Here is a 27,723-nt window from a genome sequence, read left to right as displayed (position 1 = left end):
CTCGGGAGGCTGAGCAGGAGAATCGCTTGAACCCGGGAGGCGGAGGTTGCGGTGAGCCGAGATCTTGCAGCTGCACTCCAGCCTAGGCAACAAGAGTGAAACTCTGCCTCAAAAAAACAAAAAACAAAAAACAAAACAAAACAAAAAAAAAAAAAAAAAAGAAAGGAAAATGTGCTACTCTTCCATCTAGACTTTCCATTCAGTAATCATCTCCAAGAAGTCTTTCCTAAATACAAACCCTAATTAAATTAGTTGACACCCATTTTTTGCAGAACATTTTGTGCAGACTGTAATCATGGGACTTACCATATTGTCTAGAAATGATTTATGTCTTTTACTCCTCTCCTTAACTTTTGACTGAAGCTTTAAGGGTAGAAACCTGGTGATTTTCCTTTGTAGCCCCGTCATATACCACAGTGTCTCACATAGAGTAGGAACTTAGTAAAGTGACTCTGTGTGCTTTGAAAGTAACTGGCTAGGTTTAGTTTGCTGGTATCATTCATCTGTGTTGTGTTAGATAATGGATGTCTGAATCTCCATTTGCCAAATCTCAAAATACACAGAACCATTAAGAGTGAATTATAGTGGGAAAGAATTTTATTGGATTAAGATAGTTAAATGGTAAACTAAGAAATTATTAGCTAACAGTAAAGTGGGTGAGTATGTGTGGAAAAAGACAATCATAGTATATTTAATTTAAGATCTTTATAGGTTGAGATTACATTTCTAGAAAGTGTATGATCCATTTTAGCTCTGATGTAATTTGCTTTCTAAAATTTTTTCTATCTCATATTTGTTTATTGTAAAAAGAGATTATTATTCCACTTCTCTTCAATGTATACACGAATATTTAACAGATATATGTGAAAAGTTAGTATACCTAAAGCCAAATTAGATAGAAACAATTTTACATGGTAGATAGACCTTAATTCTTCAAGATGTAAGGCCAATTTTTAGATAGGAAGTAGAAGTCCTGTCTTATTTCAGAGCTCATGGATAAACCGTAAGTAGCTTTAGATTTGACATTTCTAGCCTTTGTTTTTGTATCAAATGGTATAAGTGAAAATTTAAGTTGCAAATATTGGGTTATCTTTAAGTTCTTTTTCTGATGTTCTGCTAAATATAGACAAAACACAAGACTAGAGCTATACACCTGGCTTTGTATTATTCCAAATTATGTATTACTTATGCATGGCATCAATGTGTTTTAATGTCTTAGGCGTGATTTTGTGAAATGTTTAGTTTATTTTTTATAAAGTTACACAGCCATAGAGACATATTAGCATAGTTCCATTTATTTGTCTGGGTCTACATTTAAACAAAACAGGACCATGTTTGGTTTTTTTAAATCTGTTTTCAATTTATATTTGTATTTTATAATGCTACCTTGTAGGTATAAAGAGGCAGTAAGATCATTTGCTTTATGTCATTTTAGCTGCAGACATTCAATACTGCCTCACCTTGTCAAGATGTCAAACAGCTGACTAGTGGAGTTGCCATGGCACAAGTTCTTCATCAAATGTGAGTAGTGGTCAGACTCTCCCTGAAAAGCATTGTAAACCCAATAAATAACAAGGAAGAAAACTTGGACTTAACTTCCAAAGGTTATTGCAACTTTATCTTACCCAGTAACATATTCAGGTATATGGCACCAAGGCATTCTTGTAGCTAGTGAACAAAAAGTTTACCACCCCATTATTCCTGACTTGTTCATAGAGATACATTTTAACCGAATATGTGATCAGGATTCTTATTTATTCAAGTTAATTTATTTTAAACTTGTTATGAGCATGTTCACACTATTTTAAAACTATAAAAGAAACAAGTTAATGATATAATTGCTTATGGTGTTTTCTTTGGTTGTCATTTGAAGGTATCCTTGCATGGAGATTATTATCTTAGAAATAATTGGAGCATAAAATATTGGATTTGGAAAAAATGTTAAAGTATTAAATTTTAAAATGTTTTTCTGAATTAATAGTAGTAATTTATGAGTTCACCAATAATGAAATGAGGAATGAATGAAATCTGAAGTCACAGATACTGGAAAAATTTATTAATAAAGTGGTTGTGTTTAGGCTAGACTCATTTTATGTAATCATATAATATCAAAAGATTCTAAATCCATTTTCCCCTAATATTTGCCAATATTGTGTAAGGGTTAGGGTTACAGTCTATAATACGAGCTGTACCCTAAGTAGGACGAACAAGGCCAATTCTGCACTCACAATTTATTAATTAATAATTATAACAACTTTATATTAGCTTACTTTGAGACTGGAATCCTATCTCTGCTTCACTGTTTTATAGTCAGATTATTTGTCACCATCATCTTGTAAAGATTTGCTGTGATTTACATTGAAAACCCTTTAGATGGGTTCGCAAAAATTCTATGCCTGTCTTAGAAAAACAATTAAAATGATATAAAAATCCTACTTATTTAGAATCTTCAAAATGATCTCTTGTGACTAGACTGATTTAATGGTTAATTTATGATTAATACTTTAAAAGACAAACTTAACTAACATGTTAACTTCTGAGGAGGTGACAGTTATTCTAAAATATTCTTACTCCCATTCTGTCTTAAAAATATTTCTTAAATGTTTTATTTATTTATATTTGAGTTGATTTTGAAATGATTTAATTCATCAGAGCCAAGCATTCTGGACATAGTCCTTTTTTGATGATTTGAGATAGTCATCATTGTTTTTTGTCACTAGAATTTATGCCTTGCCTTCTTCTCATCATGCTGTGTTGTGAATATTGGTGTAGATGCAGCAACATTGTGGTTGGTATGAATATAAGGCTGGTATGCATCACTCATTTCAACAGTCTCATTCAGAGTTGTCCTTTCTATATGTTTTGGTGGGCATTAGTAGCTTAACGCCAGGATACAATCAAAAGAAACCTGTTTTGGCCATGATGTGACGCATATAGCTGTTTGACCTCCCATACTCTAGCACTAGACCTGATGTTTAGAGTAGAGTCAATACATTTTAGCTAATTTTTCCACGATCTGTTGGATTTTGCTGTTAATGCTGATCTTCCCTCTCTCTGCTTTTTCTTTATTTCTTCTTTCTTTTGTTTGTTATAGTCTTCTAAGAGCTTTTCTGCAGGAAAAATAAAATAGCCAATCAGAAATTCTCTGTCTTCATAATAATTGGCCAGTGCCCTAAAATTAACCCTAAATATCTCTCTTTATTTCTCCCTCTCTCTGCTTCATTCACCCGATTTTACATGCTCTTAGGTGTCTGAGCCTCCTTATCATCCAGGGGCTACTTTTTATTTATTTTTCTTTTTAAACTCTTTTCCAGTTTTGGAACTTTTCAGAAGTCTGGACCCTGAATAGTGAGACATAAAACATACATTTTCTCCCTGGTTGGACCAGTATGTCTTATTCAGGTTAAAAGGTTAATTTTACTATATGTCTTTGAACATTTCAAAGCACTTTAAATATGTTATAATTTTTTTTTTTTTTTTTTTTGAGACAGAGTCTTGCTCTGTTGCCCAGCTGGAATGCAGTGGTGCGATGTTGGCACACTGCAACCTCCGCCTCCCAGGTTCAAGCGATTCTCTTGCCTCAGCCTCCTAAGTAGCTGGGGTTACAGGCGCATGCTACCACACCCGGCTAATTTTTGTATTGTTAGTAGAGATGGGGTTTTACCATGTTGGTCAGCTAGGTCTGGAACTCCTGACCTCGTGATCCACCCGCCTTGGCCTCCCAAAGTGCTGGGATTACAGGTGTGAGCTACTGTGCCCGGCTCAAATATGTTATAATTTTTAACATATTGCATTGATGGCTATTGTGGCTGACATCCTATCACATCAAAATTTTTACTGAAGGTAAGAAGAGAAATTCTGCTTTTTACGGAAGTAGCAAAATTTAACCAATAGTTCTTTTCTACTTACTTGAGGCAGATATTTTTCCAAATAGTAGTATCTTTATAAAGTGGTGTCTAAACTGTTTAACTTAGACATGAAGAGCCATGGAGTTATAGCTAGGGTTCTACAGTTCCTTAATTATTATCTTCAGTTTGAATACTCTCTTTTTCAGATGCATGTAGAAGCTTTAGTTTAGTTTTTTTTTTTTTTTTTTTTGGAGACGAGTCTCGCTCTGTCGCCTAGGCTGGAGTGCAGTGGCGTGATCTTGGCTCGCTGTGAGCTCCGCTTCCTGGGTTCATGACATTTTCCTGCCTCAGCCTCACAAGTAGCTGGGACTGTAGGTGCTTGCCACCACGCCCCGCTAATTTTTTTTTTTGTATTTTTAGTAGAGGTGGGGTTTCACCGTGTTAGCCAGGATGGTCTTGATCTCCTGACCTCGTGATCCGCCCACCTCAGCCTCCCAAAGTGCTGGGATTACAGGTGTGAGCCACTGCGCCCAGCCGAAGCTTCAGTTCTTTTAAAAACACATGGGAAAAAAACTATACAACTGTATTAGTTTCCTAGGGCCACTGTACCCAAAGTGCCACAGACCAGGTGCCTTAAAACAGCAAAAATTAGTTCTCTCACAGTTCTGGAGGCTAGAAGTTCTAAATCAAGCTATTTTCTGGACTGTGCTCCCTCAAAAGCTTCTAGGAGATGATTCTCCTTTGCCTCTTCCAACTCCTGGTAGTCCCAAGCATTCTTTGATTTGTGTCAGCATATCTCCACTCTGTCTTCATATGACCATCTTACCTCTGTCTGTGTCTCTTTTCTTATAAGAGAACCAGGCATACTGGATTAGGGCCCATCCTAATTCTTTATGACCTGATCTTACCTTTATTACATACATGAAGACGTTATTTCAATCATGTTCACAGGGGTTAGGACTTGAACGTATCTTTTTTGAAGATAGGATTCGTCCCAGAACAACTATAAACAGTGCATGCCATATCTTCCAAAGAAAGGCTTAGCTTCATCACTTTAAGTACCGGTGGACCTCTCTGTTCCTGTTGTCTTTGACTAAACCTTTTTTTTTGCGAGAGGGAGAAGAGTGAGACAGAGAATGTAGGATATTCAGAGACCTTAGGAATCATGCATTTATTTGTTTATTCACTTAGCAGATATTTGAGCATTTAACATGATAAACCATGATAGCCAACATCTGAATATTTACTATATAAAGGCATCATTCTAGACCTCATTTGAAGTTATTTCATTTAAATTTTACTAGTTTAGTGAGGTAGATGTTATTTTTATCTTCAATGTATACAAGAGGATGGAGGTATAAGTAGTTGAAATTGCTTTTGGAAGTTAAATGATGAGTAAATGACAAAGCTAGGATTTGTATCAGTTTGGTCTGACTCCAAGTTCAGTGCTCCCAACTAGCTGTAATCATTGAAATGTATTGAAACCATCCTCAGCCGGGCGCGGTGGCTCAAGCCTGTAATCCCAGCACTTTGGGAGGCTGAGATGGGCGGATCACAAGGTCAGGAGATCGAGACCATCCTGGCTAACATGGTGAAACCCCGTCTCTACTAAAAAATACAAAAAACTAGCCGGGCGAGGTGGCGGGCGCCTGTGGTCCCAGCTACTCCGGAGGCTGAGGCAGGAGAATGGCGTAAACCCGGGAGGCGGAGCTTGCAGTGAGCTGAGATCCGGCCACTGCACTCCAGCCTGGGCGACAGAGCCAGACTCAGTCTCAAAAAAAAAAAAAAAAAAAAAAAAAGAAACCATCCTGATAGATTTTTACTTTGGAGTATTAATAAAATGAAAGTCAGTTGCTTCTAAAGTATAGATAGATGTCCATATAAATATGGACATAAAGTGTAGATAGTTATGTATATAGTATACATAGATGTCCATGTAAGTATGGACATCCATCTATGGACATCTATCCATGGACATACTTATATGAACATCTATCTATACTTTATACACAACTGTCCAAAATATAGACCATACTTTGATGGGTTAATAGAGAAGATTTTTGGATATTTCTGGAAGAGTAGGTTCTGGGTATACATTGAAGTGACCCAACTATATTGTTTGTAGTAACTAGTGGGTATTTCTTACTACCTGAATTCAGTTGGTAAAATTGTTGAAGATAAATATCCTGGATGGAGTTAAAACGTAGTAATTCTTACTTAGTTTTATTAGAAAATAATTGGACCATGTTTTGGTTCATTAGTCCTGTGTCCCCTTTCTTATTTGATATCCCTTGAGTGTTATTGAAATTCTGGGAAATACAAGAAAAGGAGCTAATTATTGGGGGCCAAGACTCTAAGACATGTAGAGGTTGCAGCACAAAATAAATAAAAAAAAAAAAGATGTCCTGAGGTTTCTGAGGTTGGAGATCAAGTTTAATAGTGGAAAAGGTTGACTGCCATTATAGTTGTTTGAGAAGGGTGAATTTGTGTGCAAGAAAGCAGGAGATATATTTTTACTAAATTAGGAAGTATTTCTCTGGGCTAAAGCTGATTTGAGGTAGAAAGGAAGATGAGGAGGAATGTAAGACAAAAGGAATTATCTTGGAAAAACTAGAGAAAAATAGGTTATATCTAGATCCAATTTCTAAAGGTAATTATAGCATAGAATCATATACTTGGATTTTTTTTAGCGTCAGTTAGAAGACTGGGGTGGTAGTCAGGGTTGTTCAGAGAAACAGAACCAATAGAGGGTGAGTGTGTATATAATCTGTGTCTCAATATACATGCATGTGCACACACACACAGATTTTCTTTTTTTTTTTTTTGAGGCAGAGTTTTGCTCTTGTTGCCCAGGCTGGAGTGCAAAGGCACGATCTTGGCTTACTGCCACCTCTGCCTCCTGGGTTCAAGCGATTCTCCTGCCTCAGCCTCCCGAGTAGCTGGGATTACAGGCATGTGCCACCTTGACCCGCTAATTTTTTTGTATTTCAGTAGAGACCAGGTTTCTCCATGTTGGTAAGGCTGGTCTCGAGCTCCTGACCTCAGGTGGTCTGCCCGTCTCAGCCTCGCAAAGTGCTGGGATTACAGGTGTGAGCCACTGCACCCAGCCCGAGATTTTTTTTTTTAAAGGAATTGGCTCATGTGATTGTGGAGGATGACAAGTCTAAACTCTGTAGAGTAGGCCAGCAGGCTAGAGACTCAAAGAAGAGCCTCTAGAGTTGGAAGGCCATCTGCTGACATAATTTGCTCTTTCTTAGGGGGAGGTCAGCCTTTTTCTTAAGGTCTTCAACTGATTGGATGAGACCCATCTACATTATGGAGAGTAGTTTGCTTTATTCAAAGTCTACTGATTTAAATGTTAATATCATCTAGAGAATACCTTCCCAGCAACATCCGGATGGTTTTTTACCAAGTGTCTGGTCAATGTGGCATAGCCAAATTGACCCATAACTAATATTAAACATCACAACTGGCATAACTCTTTTGGTTAGGACTTTTTATTACTTAATCTGATATAAAAACAAAGTGAATTGGACAGTTTTGACTCATTAACTCAATTCATTCAGTCATTTCAAGTAAATACCTTGTTATCAGTATAGCATTTACATATTTAAATTGTTTTGGTAATTGCAGCTTTAGCATCTGGGAAAAGTCGAGCACAATTAACATTAATCTGCTCAAAAGAAAATGGTTATGTACAATTATTATGTGTTGATTATAAATAAAAAGTAAAATGATTACAAATTCCAAATAAATGAATTGAAAATAGTGAAGCCATTTTTTTGGTTATCATAGCCAGAGGAGTTATCTTCTGCTTTTAGAACATATGAGCAGAAAGGTTTCAGTTTTGCATTCTTAAATTCAAATTACAACCTTGGAAAAGAAGCTCTTTAATTTTTCCCCATTTTAGTTGGCATACCTGTAAAATAAGAATTTAGATGAGACCTTTAAGACCTCTTCCAGCGCTAACATTCTGTGATTTTGAAGTTGTTTTACCCTTAGAACATTTATCACATTCTCCTTTGAGTGTAGTTATTTGTGCTTTTTACTTTTCTCCTTTAATAGGTACTTCTCTAAGGTCAAAATGGTAAATTATCTTCATATTAATCTCAATTCCTTACCCAGAGAAAGCATCCAGATGTTTGTTTAGAATATAGTTTGTTAATGTAGTTCACTATATATAGTTAAATGTTGTTCTTCAAAACCTTATTAAATACACGAAAATTTAGTATAGCAATTCTTTGTCTTGGCCATCAGTATCAATTTGGGACTTTGCTTTTCATTAAAACTAAACTTGTCTTTGTAGACTTCTCATTTAAACTCATTCTGCTTAATTCTACTCAGTTGAATAGATTAATTTTGGGCCTTGCCATGGGTTATTAATAGTATCACCCAGGGCAAATTACTTAGACTCTCTCATCCTCAATTCCCTAAATAGTAAGACTGGAAATAATAATGGAGTATTTGCCAAGTTACCATCATATTTAAATGAAATAACTTGGACCAACATCAAGCACAGTGCTTGATACAGAGTAGACACTCATTAAAATGTTGGTTTTTTTTACCTCTTCAGAGTTGAGACTTTTGCATCTTCCTGGCAGCAGGGCACCTAGTATTAAATATTTAGTAAATGTTTGTTAAACTGAAGGGGCAAATGACTTAAATAACTTAATATGATAAATTATTACTATATAAGTAATATTCAGTATTGTTATTAAGAATAGGCTTTAAGACGTAAAGTAACTTTCTCTGTTGTCTCTATTTAATTTTTTTTGTGTAATAAAAGCATTTTCATCTTTAGTATTTTTGTTATTGTTGTTTCAGTGATGCAGCTTGGTTTAATGAATCTTGGTTAAGCCGAATTAAAGAGGATGTTGGGGACAACTGGAGAATAAAGGTATGCAGAACAAATGGGAGAAGCACTTGATCCAAACGGTAGTCCTAAAATTAGCACTAAGCTAACCAAATCTTTTTTTCAAATTAACTTGTAGTACTTTTTATTGTGTACAGTTTGAGTTTTAACACATGTGTTCTCTTGTGTAACTACCATCATAATTAAATAGAAAATAGTCCTATTAACCCAAAATATGCACTTTAGGCCCATTCTTTATTAATCCCTACCCCCAGCCTTGCCCTAGGTAGCTACAGATCTCTTTTATGTCACTTTGGAGTTCATTTCTGGAATTCTGTATAAATTGAATCATATAATGTTTACCTTTTTGTCTAACTTCATTCACTCAGTAATACTATTTTTGTGTCTCATTCATGTTGCCTGCATTAGTAGTTATTTCTCTTTTTTGCTAAGTAGTATTTAATTAAACTGATATTTTATGGTTTGTTTAGCTATTCACTTGTTGATGGATGTTTGAATTTTTATCATTTTTTAGTATTGTGAATACAACAGCTGCAAACATTCATATATGAATCTTCAGATAGATACATATTTAATTTCTCTTGGGTGAATTTCTGGGTGGAATTGCTAAGTTGTGTAAGTATGTGCTTAACCTTATAGGAAACTGCCAAACTGATTTTCTATTTTTAAGTCAGTTTAAGTAGTACATTTGTTTCATATAGGATATATGATTTGTTGATACACAGTTCTTAACTGAATTACTGTGCTAATAATATGCTAATAACTGATCTTTAATGATGTTTCCTTTTTCTTTTCTTGCTATTGGTTATTTGTGTCTTTTGAATGTATTTTCCTTGATAAGTCTGGGTAGATGTTTTTCAGTTTTACTTATTTATTTTTTAAGGGATTAGCTTATGTTTTCTATTCCATTGATTTTTCTCTCTGATTTTTATTATTTCCTTTCTCTCACTTAATCTATTCTTCTTTTTCTTGCTTCTTAAGATGGAAACTTAAATAATCAACTTTAAATCCCTTTTTCCCCTAATATTAAGCAGCATCTTAGCCATATCTCACATATTTTGACAGACTGTTATTTTATTTTCATTCAATTCAAAATATCTGGTAATTTCCCTTGTGTTTTCTCCTTTGACCTATGAGTAAATTAGAAGTAGGTATTCAAATTCAAAATATTTGAGGATTTTCCAGTTGCTTTTCTTTTATTTATTGGTTTCTAATAGATCTGAGAACATGCTCTGTACTGAGAAGTTATTTTACATTTATTGAGTCTTATGACTGAACATATGGTCTGTCTTGGTGAATGTTCTATGTGTATATGAAAACAGCATGCATTCTACAGTTGTTATATAAATATAGAATTTGTCAAGTTTGTTGATAGTGGTATTTTTCACATCTTTATTGATATTTTCTCTTATTATCCTATATGTATGGTATAGTATAGACTCTGAAGAGGGCCCTTAAATCTCTAGTGATGATTTCGATTTTGTTGATTTCTCCTTTGCATTTTTTTTGTTTTTTACTTCATGTATTTTGAATTTTTGTTATTAAGTTTATTACACACTATATTTCTTATGTGTTCTTGAATGAATTCACTTATTATTAAATGCTTTTCTTTATCCCTGGTAATATTCTTTTATTTGAAATCAAATTTGTCTAATACTAATGTAGCCACTACAGATTTTTTATGATTGTATTTTTCATTAGTATTTCTTTTTCCATTCCTTTAATCTACCTATGTCTTTTTATTGAAAGTGTTTCACGTGGACACCTAATAGTTGGGTCTTATGATTTTATCCAGTTTGACAATCTCTATTTGATTCTTTATTGTAAAAAACTTATTTCTTATGTTCATGTTTTTGTTCAAATCCTTGAACATCTTTAAACTAGAAGTTTTAACATTGTCTCTCAATTCTTTTATCTTTCATTTCTGAGCCCATGTGTATTGACTGAGTTTTCTCTTAATTTTGCTCCCCATTTTTCTGCTTTCTGTATAGTAATTTTTTAATTTTACGCAAGATATTATGAATTTTATTACTGAGTGCTGATTTTTTTTTTCAGTTGGAGTCATTTTTTAATACTTAAATACAAAAAGTGAGCACTGACTTCTGTTTTTTTTAAACACACACACAGGTCTAACAACCAAACTGTGCAGGGGAAATGAACTCCTGATCTGTCTTCCACAGTCCCCATTCTGTGGCTGAAGCTGCAGCCAGCCTCCCTCCTCTCATACAGAGGGATTCATAGTGGCCACTTTACACTATAGGTGTAATGCATTTTGTCTTTCACATTGCGTGCATGTCCCTCCCCAACAGTTCCATTCTTTTTTAAAAAAAAATTAAAAAATAAAAAAGGCAATCGTTAATGGTCAGGGGCACATCCCTCCCACTGTCATCGGTTCCTACGCACAAGGGGAAAGTGACATCTTCTAGTTAGGAGCAATTTGGTGAAAGGAGTGGGGTGGCCAGAGCAGGAATAACCGTCTGCATGGCTGCACTCTGGTATCAGAGTGAAGATAGAAGTAAGGATAGTGTGGAGGGCACAGTTGCAAGTTGAGTCTTTCCATGAGACAGTGTGGGGAGAATTCTCCCCACCAGGTTTAGATAGATCAATGTGCCAAAGTTAAAAAAAAAAAATCCCAAATAATCAGCAGTTCAAACACTTGAATTTCAAACTTATCCCACTGAGACAGCTCAAACAGCAGTAACAATCTAGATCTTTCCAGGAAGTGAGGGTAGAGCCCCTGGCATTCCTCCAGAGAGCCCGTGTTAGGCCCTAGAAGTATCTACTGCTGCTGCAGTTGCTGCTGTTGCTCCATTTGCAACTTCTCAGTCTCAAAGACAATGGGAAGAACCAGGATCATAAAGGAAGTGGTCCCAATCCACAAGGCTGCCCTGGAAAATCTGTACAGTTTTTGAGCCACAAAGAGGGAAAGATCAAAAGTGGCTCCGGCCGCGGACCAGGCCTTCTCCGGAAACATCTCCGTCAGGCCCCATAGTCTCTCCGACAGGGTCTCATCTAGCTCCTCATGGTCATCTTCCTCCAGCTCCTCCTCAGGCTTCTCCACGTCACCTTTCGGGAGCAATTCGTCCGGGGACTGGGGTTCCCCGGCACTGGCAGCAGCAACGGCGGCAGCCATGACTGAGTGCTGATTTTTTTAAGTTTTGTTTTGTTTTGTTTTTCCAAGACAGAGTTTAGCTCTTATGCCCAGGCTGGAGTGAAGTGGTGCAATCTTGGCTCACTGCAACTTCCGCCCCCCGGGTTCAAGTGATTCTCCTGCCTCAGCCTCCCAAGAAGCTGGGATTACAGGTGCCCGTCACCACACCTGGCTAATTTTTGTATTTTTAGTAGAGACAGCGTTTTGCCATGTTGGCCAGGCTGGTCTTGAACTCCTGACCTCAGGCGATCCACCCACCTGGCCTCCCAATTAAGTATATTCTTTTGAGGAGTGTTGAATTTTGTTCTTGCAAGCAGCTAAGGTACTTGGAATCAGTTTGATCTTTGAAAGGCCTATTTTTGGCTGTGGTGGGGGCAGAGCTAAAGTTATTCTTTCCTTTAGGACTAAGTTAGACCCATTACTAAACTGTGACCTTTTTGGGGTCTTTAGTGAATGCTTTGTGCATGTAGCGTGGTGTCTTCATTCTGGCTAGTGAGAATTTCAAAAATCTTTTGGCCTATGCAATCTTTGGGAATGGTTCAGTTTATAGTTCCCTGGATTGTTATTTCTTTGGAAAGAACATTGAGTTTCACCCATCCGCATGCAAACTGGTATTTAGCCAAAGAGTCAAAGGAACCATTTTACACAAATCTCCAGAGCTCGCTTTTTCCATAGCTCCCATCTTTTCATCTGTCTGCCCTGCAAATTCAAACTGCCCAGGCCTTCCTGAACTTCTGATGTCTGTCTCTTCAGTCAGTGAGAACAGCAGGCTTGGTTTGGTTTCCACTTCCCTACGCTGTAGTCTGAAAATTGCCTCAAGACAGAAAGCTTGTACTAGTGTAGGGCTCATTTTCTGTTTGTTTTCGTTCTTTCAGAAAGCAGAGTTCTGTACTACTTGTTGTCTAAAGCTTGAAAACAATTATTTAATGTATTTTGTCTTGTTTTCTAGTTATTAGTGACAGGAGAGAAAACCAAAATCCAGTTAACTTGCTCATGACTGGAGGTGGACATGCCCGTATATAAATTTTTAAAGCTGTCCCTTGGGTTCATTGTGGCGCACTTTAAATAAAATCACCTTACTTAACTAAACACTGATTAAATCTCTGATGGTTAAAAAGCATCGTGTGTTTGTATTTACAGAACTCTATTATAATGTTTTTGTTGTCCTTTTTAATTAGGGGAGAATTTTTATTGTCTTTCATGCTGGCATAACTTTTCTTTCATTATTAATCTGAAATAAGAATCTCTTATTTTTTTCACATTAGGCCAGTAATTTAAAGAAGGTTCTTCAAGGAATTATGAGTTATTATCATGAGGTATGAAAAACATCTGACTTTGTTTAAATGCAAAATGCTATGTGAAAATTACTTTAAGACTGAAAAATCACTTGTTTTGTTTGCTTATAATATTTTACTGGAATGTAAGTCATAATTGGAACATGTTTTATTGCCATTTTTATGGAATATTCATTTGTGAAAATGAACAAGCTTAAGCTTAGATATATTGATTTGTAAGATAACATTGCTTAGGTATTGATACTCTCCACATTGACTATTTTCGAGTAGAATTACCTTCATCTTTAATATAATTTGATTTTGTGCAATACTATAAAGTAGACTTTAATTGAAGTAATTTTCTATTTAAAGCATTATTTTGACATTTCTTCCTAGTGTAAACAATAGCAAAGACATAACTGAGATTATGCTCATACAAGTAAGTTGGAAAAAATGCAAAATGAAAGTAGTATTATAAAGTCACTTTAGATAGTACGTTAGTAAAACAGTTTGTTTTTTTCTTATTCAGCATCATAACAAGTTCTCTAGTAGGGTTTTTGATATGAGAGTTTATTGCTTAATGATGGGCAGCTTTTGAATGACTTTTCCATTGAAGAATTTTTGTTTCTATTTTTTAAAGTTGTCACACAATTAAACTTGTAATTTCTCCCAAAAATGTTTAATACTCTCTAAAAACTTTCAATTTATTAAATACCTAAAACTAATTTTGAAGCTTTTTTAATGCCAAGAACCATTTTAATCAGGTAAAAAATAAGAAAAAGAAAGATAAGACCAGGAAAAAAAATTAATCCATTAGATTTGTTGTTCATTTGTAAAAGTGCAGTGGTTTACATTGTGTTTCTCTGTTAATTGATTATATATGAAAATATTATTAATATTCTTTGGCTTAACATAAGCTTGTTATTTAATGGACACGAATAAGTTTTGTCATAATAGACTAGGCCAAGTGCTTCTTAAATTAAATTCTTCTCTCTGATAGTGGAATCAAAGGATATTTGATGTGAAACCAAAAGGGAGTATAGTGCTTTCGGTTGGTTACTCAGAATTTTGGAATGTTGCCTGAACATTGCTACCTGGTTTTAATCAATAATTATTGATTTGTCATTTGTTAGTTTATCTTAGTTTTTTCATGAATCTATAATTTTTCATTGTAACAATATTAAATGTAGCAAATTATATGCGGCCGGCATAAATGAGTGATCTAATTTATTTTAATATTGTAGTTTTTGGGGCAGCAGATTTCAGAAGCACTTGTCCCTGATTTAAACCAAATAACTGAATGTTCAGATCCAGTGGAGCTTGGGAGGTTGCTCCAGCTTATTTTAGGTTGTGCGATCAACTGTGAAAAGAAGCAAGGTAAGTGAATTTCAATTATTTGAGGATTTCTACTTTCTAGAAACAATCTACATTACTATACAAGCTAGCATTAAAGTGTACTATTAAAACTTGGCAGAAAGCACCCTGAATGTAAACCAGAAAATCTGAATTCTAGCCCAACTCTGTCATTGAAAAGTGGCATACCCTGAGTGTCCTGTTTGTACCTGGATTCTGATATTCATATTCAGTGGCTAAATTAAATGTATTTTAGTTTAGTTAGTTTAATATATATCCAGTAAATAAAATTTAGTAGATATTCAATAAAAATTGTACTTATTCATTTGCTACGTTATGTCTATTTTACATGTAAGAACTTTATGTGGATTCAGTTTTCATAAATAAATATTCAGCTACTAATTTATAATTCAGGTTTCTTCAGATAATAGTCTGCTCTTTTCAGAAGCATATCTGTCCAATATATCCTTCAGATAAGTGGTCTAATGATATAAATGGAATTGATACATTATATTGGTATATCCAAACACAGTGATACATATTTTGCTGAGTACAAAAGGATCATATTTGGTTGCGTGTAATGATGAATGATGAACTGAACAGGCCCAGACCTCCTTCCCTTGAGGGCTTGAATCTGTCTAGGTGGTGAGACCTTTGACGCTGCTGTTTGTTTTGCATGATTCATCCAAACTTGTTCTTAGTACACTACCTTTATGAAAGAATAATGTTGAGTGCTTAAGTTTGCAAAATGCAAAATACTTCAAGCCAGGGCCTTGGAAAACATTCGACATTGTCTAATGGAGAAAGGATAGAAGTTGGGATAAATTTACTAACAAACTCCGAAAGGAGAAAAATAAAACAAAATACATGAAATTAATTGTAGTTTATCACTTATGAGAGGACAGTGACTAGGTGTCAGATAATTTTTATATTAGTCCATCTCTACTATTTACTAGAAGTTTTTTTCTAGGACAATCCAGCACTTCTCTATAGGCTTTTATTTCTCGCTTATGAATAATGTTAAAGATCTGTATATTGGGTTTTTCATAAAAGCATGTACATTAGCTCATGGAAGGTTAAAACTTCTCTAAATATTTAATTGCAAATTGACAAGTAGTAATTTATAAATCTAGTAATTTTTTGTTGTAATTGTGATTCTTTTTATTTTTTCATTGATTAATGCTTTGTTAATATTTTAATTGCTGGTTATTTGTAACTTATTTTTGCTTAATTAATCTTACCAGGTTTGTAAGTTTTACTAGTCTTTTTCAAAGGGCCAACTTTTGGCTTTGATTCTATTTTGTTTTTACTACTTAATTTTGTTGTCCTCTTTTATCTCATTCGTTTTTCTTGTGAATTAATCAGCTGTTCCTATTCTAAGCTATAACTGACATTTTAAGTGGCACTTTTGCCTTAGAGTGCTTATTTTGTTGTGTCCTACAAATTTTAATATTATATGTAATATTTCCATAATTTACTTCTAAGCACTGTTGAGCAATTTTGTCCCATTTTAAAAAGGAATTCGATTCCTAATACATAACTTTTTAAAAGTTTTCACACTTTTACTTTGCCATGTTAATTGATTTTTGAAATGATTTCAAGGTACTGACTGCAACCATCTCAGTCTTGAAAGAATGAACTCATTTGGTTAACAATACTCAGTTTATCTTGGTGAGGAAGGAAGACATATTGGTAGATAAATAATGTATTTACATAAAGGATTATCTGTGGGTAAATGAATTCTTACAGTCTGTTAATTTGATGGCTGAGGTACTACATGTAAAGAGTAGATTTTTTTCAGATTTGATTTTTTTAAATCATAGAACATATTCAAAATATAATGACACTGGAAGAGTCAGTTCAACATGTGGTCATGACTGCTATTCAAGAGGTAAGTTATATCATGTTCTTATGAGTATAAAAATCCTAAACCAAATTATATAAAACTTTTCATACTTTATACTTTTCTTTTTATAAACTTGCTCTTTGTTGTAGGCTTACTTACCCTTAGCTAGCGGGTCTTCCTTTTCTACCCCCCAAAATATTTTAAAAGGCCTTTAAGCCCAATTTTAGTACCTTTACATTTTAAAAGCTGGTTAATAAATTAATATTGTCAAATCTCTTTAAATCAGTGGTCCTCAACCTTTCTGGCACCAGGGACCAGTTTTGTGGAAGACAAATTTTCCATACAACCGGGGTGGCGGGCGGGGGGAAGGTTTTTGGATAAAACTCTTCCACTTCAGATAATCAGGCGTTAGATTCACATAAGAAGTGTTCACAGTGGAGTTTTTGCTCCTATGAGAATCCAGTGCTGCTGCTGATCTGACAGTGACAAGTCCAGGTAATAATGCTCTCTTGTGTGCCGCTCACCTCCTGTGCAGCCCAGTTTTTTTTTTTTTTTTTGAGATGGAGTCTCACTCTGTCGCTCTGTCGTCCAGGCTGGAGTGCAGTGGCGCGTGATCTCGGCTCACTGCAAGTTCCGCCTCTGGGGTTCACGCCATTCTCCTGCCTCAGCCTCCCAAGTAGCTGGGACTACAGGCGCCCATCACCACGCTGGGCTAATTTTTTGTATTTTTAGTAGAGACGGGGTTTCACCGTGTTAGCCAGGATGGTCTCTATCTCCTGACCTCGTGATCCACCTGCCCCAGCCTCCCAAAGTGCTGGGATTACAGGCGTGGTTACAGGCGTGAGTCGCCGTGCTCGGCCTGTGCAGCCCAGTTTTAACAGGCCACGGACTGGTACCAGTCTGTGGCCCGGGGGTTGGGGACCCTTCCTTTAAATAACTTCAACTAAGCAGGAAATGCAGGATAAACAGTCTCTGACCTGACAGGAGTTTTTCTTTTTTCTTTTTTTTTTTTCTGTCAGTTATGACAATCTTTCCTGAATTTTTCATTTATATATACCATATGCATTTTCAAAATGTTAGATCTGTGAGCAAATATGGTGGTACTTAGGTTTTAGAGCCAGGTAAGCTGGATTAAAGCTAGTCCAGTTATGTAAGTGGAGCCAGGAAGGATTCAGAATTAATGTGATACAGTGTTGATTCTTAATATTAGCCTAAAAGGCTGAGATGGAGTGCAGAGGAGACCTCAGGAAAAGCAGAGTTTGGAAGGGGCATGACTTAGAGGGAGACATCATACAAGACTTTGGTAGTCTGTACTCCCTGAGTTTGCATTGTTAGTTTGGATTCAGAGTGTCCCTGTACATAAGTAAATCTGCCTTTCATCTCAAAGAGTTATTTTACAGGATTTTTTTTTCATATAATCGTAACTTCTACTTTTAAAATGACTTCTCAAAAAGGCTGCATTTAAAAAGTATTAACTTACAATGTATACGAATCCCTTTTAAAATTATTTAATGTGTTCACTCTTCATCAGTAATATGTCTTTTAGAAATTGTATTGAAATTCTTCAGTACACAAGTATTTTGAATATATCTATGTGTTTAAAGCACAGTTTACTTAGGTGTCCTCACTAATATGCTTGAATTTGTGTTATTAAGTTAAACCTCCAATAAAGTTTTTATCTGAATAGTGTTCTAAGAATCCTCAAATTAAGGCAAGGAAAAGCTAAATATAAATCATTTTACTATCCTTTCAAGAAAATATATTTTACTTCATAAACATCACATTGTTATACTTAATTTTATTATTTTAATTTCCTAGTTGATGAGTAAAGAAATATTGAGCTTTCCTCTGAATGATGCTGTTGGAGAATTGGAGCAACAGGTGAGTAATTTAGTATGGAAGAAAAATGTTGAAAGCAATGTTAGGGTTTCTTTGCCAGTTACTCTCATAAGGCTTACAAAAAGAGCATATACAAGAATATTTTCTTCCATGAAATTTAGTTGATTCTTCTGCAAGATCCCAATTGAATGGAAGTGGTGTTGGTCTCCAGAGGTTTTTGTGATCATGTTGAAAGGGTTAAGTGACATTGAACATTCTTTCTGACACTTGTAATGTAGTTTGGACCATGCTGTATGGTTACACAGTGAAACAGAGGACAATTAAAAACAAACCCTGCTAAGTTTTAATTTATCTAGTAATGTAATTTTTTTCACTGTTGCTCTCCTCTCACTTGATATTGAAGAAACAGCTCAAAGGCCCTGTATTCAAGGCTCCTTTCTTTCAGGACTGTTTTATAGGGGGAAAAGACACTCTTCTCCCATTTCTAATCCAATATGGGTTATAGAATAAAGGGTAAGAGGAGAGGCAAATGCATTAAGTACTTTTTCTGTTATATTTTTAGACACATGTTCTTTTATGAGTGTCACCAGTCAACTCAAGAAGTATTTCAAAAGAAAATGTTTAAAGAAATAATTTATTTAAATGTAAACTTGCCGTGTTTTTTTCTAAACTTTTTTTCTGTAATAAAACTAAACAATGCCTTCTCTAATACTTGTAAAAGTAATTTGCAGGGATTTACATAAAATTTACTTCTGTGGGACCATAGCCTTCAATGTTAATGAGGTCATGTAAATATAATTCACACAAAGACAGCAAATTAAGACTCATTTATTATTATTATTATTATACTTCAAGTTCTGGGTTACACATGCAGAACATGAGATTTTGTTACATAGGTATACATGTGTCATAGTGGTTTGCTGCACTCATCAACCCGTTACTTACATTAGGTATTTCTCCTAATATTATCCCTCCCCTAGCCCCTACCCCCAACAGGCCCTGGTGTGTGATGCTCCCCTCCTTGTGCCCATGTGTTCTTATTGTTGAACTTTCACTTATGAGTGAGAACACGTGATGTTTGGTTTTCTGATCTTGCGATAGTTTGCTGAGAATGATGGTTTCCAGCTTCATCCATGTCCCTGCAAAGGACATGAACTCATCCTTTTTTATGGCTGCATAGTATTCCATGGTATGTATGTGCCACATTTTCTTAATCCAGTTTATCTTTGATGGACATTTGGGTTGGTTCCAAGTCTTTGCTATTGTGAATAGAGCCGCAATAAACATACATGTGCATGTATCTTTATCGTAGAATGATTTATAATCCTTTGGGTATATGCCCAGTAATGGGATTGCTGGGTCAAATGGTATTTCTAGTTCTAGGTCCTTGAGGAATTGCCACACTGTCTTCCAGAATTGTTGAACTAATTTACACTCCCAACAAAAGTGTAAAAGCATTCGTATTTTTCACAACCTCTCCAGCATCTGTTGTTTCCTGACTTGTTAATGATCGCCATTCTAACTGGTGTGAGATGGTATCTCATTGTGGTTTTGATTTGCATTTCTCTAATGACCTGTGATGATGAGCATTTTTTCATATGTCTGTTGGCTGCATAAATGTCATCTTTTGAGAAGTGTCTGTTCATATCCTTTGCACAATTTTTGATGGGGTTGTTTGCTTTTTTCTTGTAAACTTGTTTAAGTTCTTTGTAGATTCTGGATATTAGTCCTTTGTCAGATGGATAGATTGCAAAAATTTTCTTCCATTCTGTAGGTTGCCTGTTCACTCTGATGATAGTTTCTTTGGCTGTGCAGAAGCTCGTTAGTTTAATTACATCCTATTTGTCAATTTTGGCTTTTGTTGCCATTGCTTTTGGGTTTTAGGCATGAAGTCCTTGCCCATACCTATGTCCTGAATGGCATTGCCCAGGTTTTCTTCTAGGATTTTTATGGTCCCACGTCTTACCTTTAAGTCTTTGATCCATCTTGAGTTGATTTTTGTATAAGGTGTAAGGAAGGGGTCCAGTTTCAGTTTTCTGCATATGGCTAGCCAGTTTTCCCAACACCATTTATTAAATAGGGAATCTTTTCCCCATTGCTTGTGTGTGTCAGGTTTATCAAAGATCAGGTGGTGGTAGATGTGTGGTGTTATTTCTGAGGCCTCTGTTCTGTTCCATTGGTCTATATATCTGTTTTGGTACCAGTACCATGTTGTTTTTGTTACTGTAGCCTTGTAGTAAAATTTGAAGTCAGGTAACGTGATGCCTCCTGCTTTGTTCTTCTTGCCCACAATTGTCTTGGCTATGTGGGCTCTTTTTGGTTCCATATGAAGTTTAAAGTAGTCGTTTCCAGTTCCATGAAGAAAGTCAGTGGTAGCTTGATGCGGATAGCATTGAATCTATAAATTACTTTGGGCAGTAAGGCCATTTTCATGGTATTGATTCTTCCTATCCATGAGCATGGAATGTTTTTCCATTTGTTTGTGTCCTCTCTTATTTCTTTGAGCAGTAGTTTGTAGTTATCCTTGAAGAGGTTCTTCACATTCCTTGTAAGTTGTACTCCTAGTATTTTATTCTCTTAGTAGCAATTGTGAATGGGAGTTCACTCATGATTTGGCTCTCTGTTTGTCTGTTATTGGTGTATAGGAATGCTTGTGATTTTTGCACATTGATTTTGTATCCTGAGACTTTGCTGAAGTTGCTTATCAGCTTAAGGAGATTTTGGGCTGGTATGATGGGGTTTTCTAAATATACAATCATGCAAACAGGGACAATTTGACTTCCTCTCTTCCTATTTGAATACCCTTTATTACTTTCTCTTGCCTGATTGCCCTGGCCAGAACTTCCAATACTATGATGAATAGGAGTGGTGAGAGAGGGTATCTTTGTCTTGTGCCGGTTTTCAAAGGGAATGCTTCCAGGTTTTGCTCATTCAGTATGATATTGGCTGTGGGTTTGTCATAAATAGCTCTTAATGTTTAGATATGTTCCACTGATACCTAGTTTTTTGAGAGTTTTTAGCATGAAAGGCTGTTGAATTTTGTTAAAGGACTTTTCTGCATCTATTGAGATAATCATGTGGTTTTTGTCATTGGTTCTGTTTATGTGATGGATTATGTTTATTGATTTGTGTGTGTTGAACCAGCCTTGCATCCCAGGGATGAAGCCGACTTGGTCGTGGTGGATGAGCTTTTTGATGTGCTGCTGGATTCGGTTTGCCAGTATTTTGTTGAGGATTTTCACATCAATGTTCATCAGGGACATTGGCCTAAAATTCTCTTTTTTTGTTGTAAGACTCATTTGTTAATAGGTAAATTTAAAAAATAATTTCCCATATCAGTGTATATGTGTGTTGTGAGAAGAGTATATGTTTTCTATTTTTCTATATTTGTGTCAAAACACGATTTACTAAGATTTAGGACATTTTGTGTTTCAGCTTAAAAAAGCCTTGGAAGAACTTCAGGAAGCACTAGCAGAAAAAGAAGAGCTGAGGCAAAGATGTGAAGAATTGGATATGCAGGTACGGGAAGAAACCCTGAGCTGAGAAAAACTTCCTCTTTAAGTTTACAGAAGTTTTTTATTGTAATTAATTAGTTGGCACTATGTTTTATAGATTAGGTTTCATTTCATGGAGGGAACATTAAAAAGATTTCTTATAGGCTGAATATTCAAGCATGAATTTCATTAAATACTTTGATAGTTGAAATTTGCTGGCTTAACTTTCTTTGAGAAAATCACTCTACTAATTGTAGAATTTCAACTATTTAGATAAGGACTCCGTTTTCATTTTTGTAAAATGGGAAAATTAAAGTTTCTACTTCATATTGTATATGTGAATATTAAATAGAGGTAATTTATTAAAGTATTAAGTGGTGCCTGACACTTCCCCTACCAATACATTCAAGTACATGTTCATATATATGTATGTAGTCTCTTATGGCAAGTTTTTGCTAACATGTATGTATATATGAACATGTGTGTTTATAATCTTATATGCACATGTATGTTAAAATGAACTTGGCATGAGCAAGAATAGTTAATGGTTAAGAGGTCAGATTGTCAAACCAGGCTACCTACATTCAGTACCTGGTCATATTACTAGCTGGTTATTTGCTCCAGGCACATTACTTAATTATTCTGTACTTCAGTTTTTTCTTTTGAGAAATGGAGTGATGATAGCATATATCTCCCAGAGTCGTCATGAGCGTTAAATGAGTTCATATATGTAGCACTTAGAGCCTGGCACAGAAGTGCTATGTATATTGTTTGCATATGATGTTACTGTTACATCAAAATACAAATGTGCATATTATGCAATAAGTCTAGAAAAAGGTGTATAGAAGGTTAAGTGTACCTTCATAATATGCTGTATGTAAATGGCATTTTTTTGTTTAAATAATGAGCTAAATTTGTAGTTGATTCTCTGAAAAGTGTAAGGGCAAGGAGCGAAGGTGTGGTAGTATTATCCTTGCTAAAGGAAGTAAATATCTAAAATGACAGGGCTGGATAATGCTTCTAACCCTCAAGCATTTGCAAATAAGGAAAAGGAAAAGACTTGGTTAGGGTGACTAGTCACTTAGTGCAGTGGGAGCACTGGAATTCAGGTCTTCTAAATTCATCTGTAGAAACCAGTCCTCTGTATTTGAATGAAGTAAGTGTCTCAAGCAGGGGAAATTTAATCTGTTCTCCTTCACACCTTTCCTAACTGCACATTGTAACATACACCTTCAAACACATGCAAAGTACCTGAAATGTGTTCATTTTAAATAGGATCATATTCACCCTGTAAAATACTTCATAGGAAGATTGAGCCATTCAGATATTACCATTCTCTCATAGGATCTAAGTACAGTCTTCTGAGAAATTATTATTCAATAAAGAACACAAAATTCCACATTTAAAGATTTATGTGTTTGTAACAGATAATGAAGGGTATATGATCTGCTTTTAGGTGAAAAGTGCAGAAATCCCAAACAGAGAGAGACAGAGGCAGGTGCAGATGGAACTTATCACCGTGAGAGCTTGCTGAAGGAGATGCCTGACCAGCGCTCTGAGTCATGGTTCTAGGGTGGGAACAAGGAATGTGCCTGTCTGGCACCCTCCTTACTCATGTCTGTGCCAGAAATGCCTCTGGAGCTACACTGAAGCATATGGATAGGAGCAAGATTGGTTATTCACCAGGTGTTCAAAACTAAAATTTGCCCTTGGTCTTATTCTGTTTTAGGGGAGTCCTACCCAGTTTTGATGACTGAGGGTGTTGTTTTTCCTCTGTCAGTCATTTTTTGACAGCCCCTACACTCAAGCTAGAATGAGATATTTTCTTCTTTGTGCCCTACCCTTACCCTATAGTGTACTTCTGTCAAAGCACCTTCAACATCTTTTACATAATTGTTTATATTTCTACTGTAAGGGTCTTAAGGGCAGAAACTCTTTATTCTTTTTTGTATCTGAATCACTTCGAATTATTATGCATGGCAGGTAATAGTAGTCATTAAACAGTTTACATAATAGGCATGGGTGCATGCATTGAATTTAGGAACAGAAAGTTATTTCTTTATATTGTCTGCCCAGGAACAGTTTCCCAGACTTTGTATTTCTCATTTAGAAGACAGTAACTTGCCTATACACTATGTTCAGGGCAATCATTTGATGTTAATTTCCTATTCTTTGTGTCAACGTGTAGTCATATTTACATAACTGGATTGAATTACATGTTTTGAAAATATGGATAGCAAACTTGTTCAGTAATACATTGGAAATCAGAAAAGGTTAATCGATGGTTTTTCAAACTAATTCTTAATCATATGTAAAACTTTTGGCCTTATGAAAAGACACAGCCTTAGCTATGCATTTTTAAAGATGTTTTTAAATGGAAAAGAAGTAGAACCAGGAGAGAAGATCACGCATGTTTTAAAAATATGAGTAAAAAAAGTTGCTCCAGGTATTGATATTGATGTGGTTCTATACTAAGATGTTTTTATTCATTTTAAATCATAAGCAAACAGTTTAAATGTGCAAATGGAAACAGCTTAGCTTTTTGTTATTGATTCATTAACCAAATGTGCTTATTTCTTGAATATGTGATGTGTGACTGACAATTGTGTACTCTAAACCTATCATGATAACTTTGAACATACGTGTGTATATTTTGGCTTAGTAGGTGACATCATTCTATAAATTAGTTTATACCTAAAAGGGGAGACAAATTAATTTTTTGAAGTTTCATTTGTGCATCCAATTTTAGAGACTTGAAAACATTTTCTTCCCCAAACAAAGGCAGGCATAGCATTTTAAAGATATACTTACTCTATTTTCTCCATATGTGTATTGATTTGATTTCTTTTGTTTGACTTAAACGTCCTAGACTCTGAATTCTACATTCAGAAGGATCCTTAGAACTCATCTAATATGACAGACCAAGCTATTTAATGGCTTAGTCAGATCTAGAATCTGAACTCTAGACTCTAATAAGAGTTTTTATTTGTTTGTTTTTTCTACTGGTGCTTATGTGTGTGTATTTGTTTCTTAGGTGACTACACTTCAAGATGAAAAGAATTCTCTGGTTTCTGAAAATGAGATGATGAATGAAAAACTTGACCAGTTGGATGGCTCTTTTGATGATCCAAACACAGTGGTTGCAAAAAAGTATTTTCATGCACAGTTACAACTAGAACAATTACAGGAAGAAAACTTCAGGTAGCATTTTTAATGGAAATCATTTTATGGAGTTCTGTCTATTATATTAGTAGCAAAAAGTCACAGTATTAACAACTAATTACTAAGCTTTGTTAAGCATCTTTAGGATACTGATTAAGCTCCTGAAAATACTAAATGGTATAAGTGGTTCCTGCTCTCACAGGGCTAAGATTCAGTTAGGAAGTGGGAGATACACATAAAAACAAAACTATTTAAATACGTGTTCAGGACCAAATCAAGGCCACAGGAAAGCCAATAGGAGTTCAAGGGAGTGATTGCTGAAACCTAGGGAGAATTGGAAGTTTCCCAAATAGGATAGGTAACCCTGTAATAAATGGAAAAAATGTAAATCATAAGCCAAGTAGATGCTTTTCATTTTAACTTGTATATTCTTTAACAAAGTCATGTATTCTTACCTTTAATAAAGATTGATTATCTTTTGTGTGTTTACCACTGAGCCTTGAACTAGAAGACCTTGAGGACAGGCACTTTAATTGTACTATACATTTTTTGTTACTTAATTTGGATATAACTTCAAACTCACAAAACAAGTTATAAGAATACTACAAGGAACTTCTTTACACCTTTTACTCAGGTTCAACATTTATTTTCCAGTTTTCTCCATTTGCTTTAGCAGTCTCTGTATATAGTCATATAATTTGCATATTTTTATCTGGACCGTTTGAGAGAAAGTTGGACACATGTCTCTTTACCCCTTTATATTTCAGTGCATACTTCCTAAGAATGAGAACATTCTCTTATAAGCCACGTTATTTTCACATTATTGTGAAAAATGATATAACCATTAAAATTGGGATCTTTTTCTGGACTCTCATTTCATTTCTGTTAGTAAATTTATGCCTATATGACACTATATTAATTACTGTGGTTTACAGTATGACTTTTGAGATCTGGTAGTGTAAGTATTCCAATTTTGTTCTTTCTTTTCAAAATTTGTTTTGGCTATTCTGAGTCTTTAGCATTTTCCCATAAAATTGAGAATCAGCTAGTCAGTTTCTATTAAAAACCTTTTCAGGATTATGATTTGGGTTGTATAATTGGTATCTTATAGAAAATTCCTATCTATGAATGTGGTCTCATTTATTTAAGTATTTATTTTCACTCGGCAGTGCTGCTTGGGTATAATTTTATACCCAAGTATTTTATGTTTTTGATGCTATTGTAAATGCAAATTCAGAATTATTGTGAAAATTTGCTGCTAATCTGTAGATAGATGTAAAATTATATATTGAAACTTTGATCTTACATCTTGAAACTTGTATCTTAAATATATTGAAACATTTATATCTTGCAGAGTTTCTAAATTCACTTATTGAGCTGGTAATTTGTTTGGATTTTAAAAAGTCCATTCCTGCTGCTTTAACAAAATACCTTAGACAGGGTAATTTGCGAACAATGGAAATCTACCACTCACAGTTCTGAAGACTGGGAACTCCAAAATCAAGGCACCAGCAGATTCAGTGTCTGTTTGAGGGATCCAAGATGGTTTCTTCTCGCTGAATCCTTAGGTTCCTTTAACCTCTTTCATAAGAGCACTAATCATATTAATGGGAACAGAGCCCTCACAACTTAATCACTTCCCCAAAAGCCCCACCTCTTAATACCACCACAGTGGGGATTAGGTTTTAACATGAATTTTAGAAGAACACAGACTATGGAATCTATAGTCATTTAATCTATTAATAGAACTTTACATCTTCCTTTCATTATTTCTGTCTTGTATTTATTTTGCTTGCCTTATTGCAAGAGCAGCCATCATTGCTTTTTTCTGGTCTTAGAAGGATCATATGCAATTAGGATCCATCAACTATGGTGTTAACTGTAGAGTTTTTCAATGTGCTTTTTGCCAGATTGAGGAAATTCCCCTTGTTTCCACTTTGCTAAAAGGTTTTTGTTTTTTGTTTTTGTTTTTTCAATCATGATTGGGTGTTGATTTTTGTCTGATGATTTTTCTGCATGTTGAAAAGATGGTGTAGTTTTTCTTTTTCATTCTTTTAATATATTGATTGATTTTTGAATGTTAAAAACCTACATTCTGGAGATAAACCACTTTGTTCGTATTTTATTCTATATATGACTAGATTCAGTTAATAATTTAAAATAATTTTTATAACTGTCTTTATAATAGATACTGGTCTGACTTTTGTCTCTTGTAATGTCTTGTTCAGGATTTGTTATCAGACTTCTACGTCTTATAGAATAACTGAGGCATATTCTCTCTTCTTCTATTTTATGAGTTTATGTAAAAATGTTATTTCTTTCTGAAATTTTGATACAGTTTATCAGTAACACAATTTGGACCTATGGTTTTCTTTGTGAGTGGATTTTTGCTGACAAATTTAATTTCTTTAATGGTCATAGGGCTTTTCAGATTTCCTATTTCATCTTGTGTCAGTTTGGTAAGTTGTATTTTTTAGTGTATGTGTTTATTTAAGTTGTTGAACTTATTGACATGAAGTTGTTCATAATATTCTCTTCTTATCCTTAAAATTCAGTGTATATGTTTATTTAAGTTATTGAATTTATCGACATGAAGTTGTTCATAATATTCTCTTTTTATCCTTATAATGACTGTGGCAGATATGATGATACATACTCTTTTACATTCCTGATATTGCTTGGGTTTTCATTTTTCTTGATCACTCTTGCTAGAGGTTCATCAGTTTTCTTAATATTTCAAACATCCTTTATTGGCTTCCTATATTATTGGTTTTAGATTTCTTTCTTTATACTTTCTTTGGATTTATGTTTCTCTTCTTTCTCTAGCCTCTTAAAGTTGAAACTTAGATCATTGATTTTAAGCCTTTCTTTCTTTCTAACATA

At 34.9% G+C, this 27,723-nt stretch overlaps 3 protein-coding genes across 4 annotated transcripts in view; 1 reads left to right on the top strand and 2 right to left on the bottom strand.

The window, feature by feature from the left end:
• The window catches only part of HOOK1 (hook microtubule tethering protein 1), a 69,439-nt gene that overhangs the window by 5,882 nt on the left and 35,834 nt on the right, over positions 1-27,723 (top strand). For both annotated transcript variants that reach the window (XR_012419523.1, XM_005543223.5), the window contains exons 2-9: positions 1,436-1,521; positions 8,673-8,745; positions 13,138-13,188; positions 14,391-14,523; positions 16,323-16,390; positions 18,164-18,226; positions 21,620-21,703; positions 24,713-24,879. Coding sequence is in view for 1 of the 2 variants with exons in the window: in XM_005543223.5 (XP_005543280.1) it covers positions 1,436-1,521; positions 8,673-8,745; positions 13,138-13,188; positions 14,391-14,523; positions 16,323-16,390; positions 18,164-18,226; positions 21,620-21,703; positions 24,713-24,879 (725 nt within the window). In the remaining variant the exon portion in view is untranslated. The remainder of the gene's footprint in view (positions 1-1,435; positions 1,522-8,672; positions 8,746-13,137; positions 13,189-14,390; positions 14,524-16,322; positions 16,391-18,163; positions 18,227-21,619; positions 21,704-24,712; positions 24,880-27,723) is intronic.
• The window catches only part of CYP2J2 (cytochrome P450 family 2 subfamily J member 2), a 120,291-nt gene continuing 99,897 nt past the window's right edge, over positions 7,330-27,723 (bottom strand). Inside the window, exon 11 of the transcript XR_012419537.1 lies at positions 7,330-7,767. The gene's annotated coding sequence lies outside the window, so the exon portion shown is untranslated. The remainder of the gene's footprint in view (positions 7,768-27,723) is intronic.
• Positions 10,599-11,858, bottom strand: LOC102120038 (mitochondrial import receptor subunit TOM22 homolog). The gene has a single exon (XM_045370052.3). The coding sequence runs from the start codon at positions 11,852-11,854 to the stop codon at positions 11,501-11,503; it is 354 nt and encodes a 117-aa protein (XP_045225987.2). The 5' UTR covers positions 11,855-11,858; the 3' UTR covers positions 10,599-11,500.

Source organism: Macaca fascicularis, chromosome 1 (genome assembly GCF_037993035.2).
Source record: "Macaca fascicularis isolate 582-1 chromosome 1, T2T-MFA8v1.1".
Taxonomy (NCBI): Eukaryota; Metazoa; Chordata; class Mammalia; order Primates; family Cercopithecidae; genus Macaca; species Macaca fascicularis.
The sequence above is the reverse complement of the archived record's forward strand: the minus strand, read 5'-3'. Positions and strand labels throughout refer to the sequence as shown.

Bases quoted from the DNA above. Each gene is read 5' to 3' on its own strand.
- LOC102120038 (XM_045370052.3), bottom strand. From the start codon at position 11,854: ATGGCTGCCGCCGTTGCTGCTGCCAGTGCCGGGGAACCCCAGTCCCCG.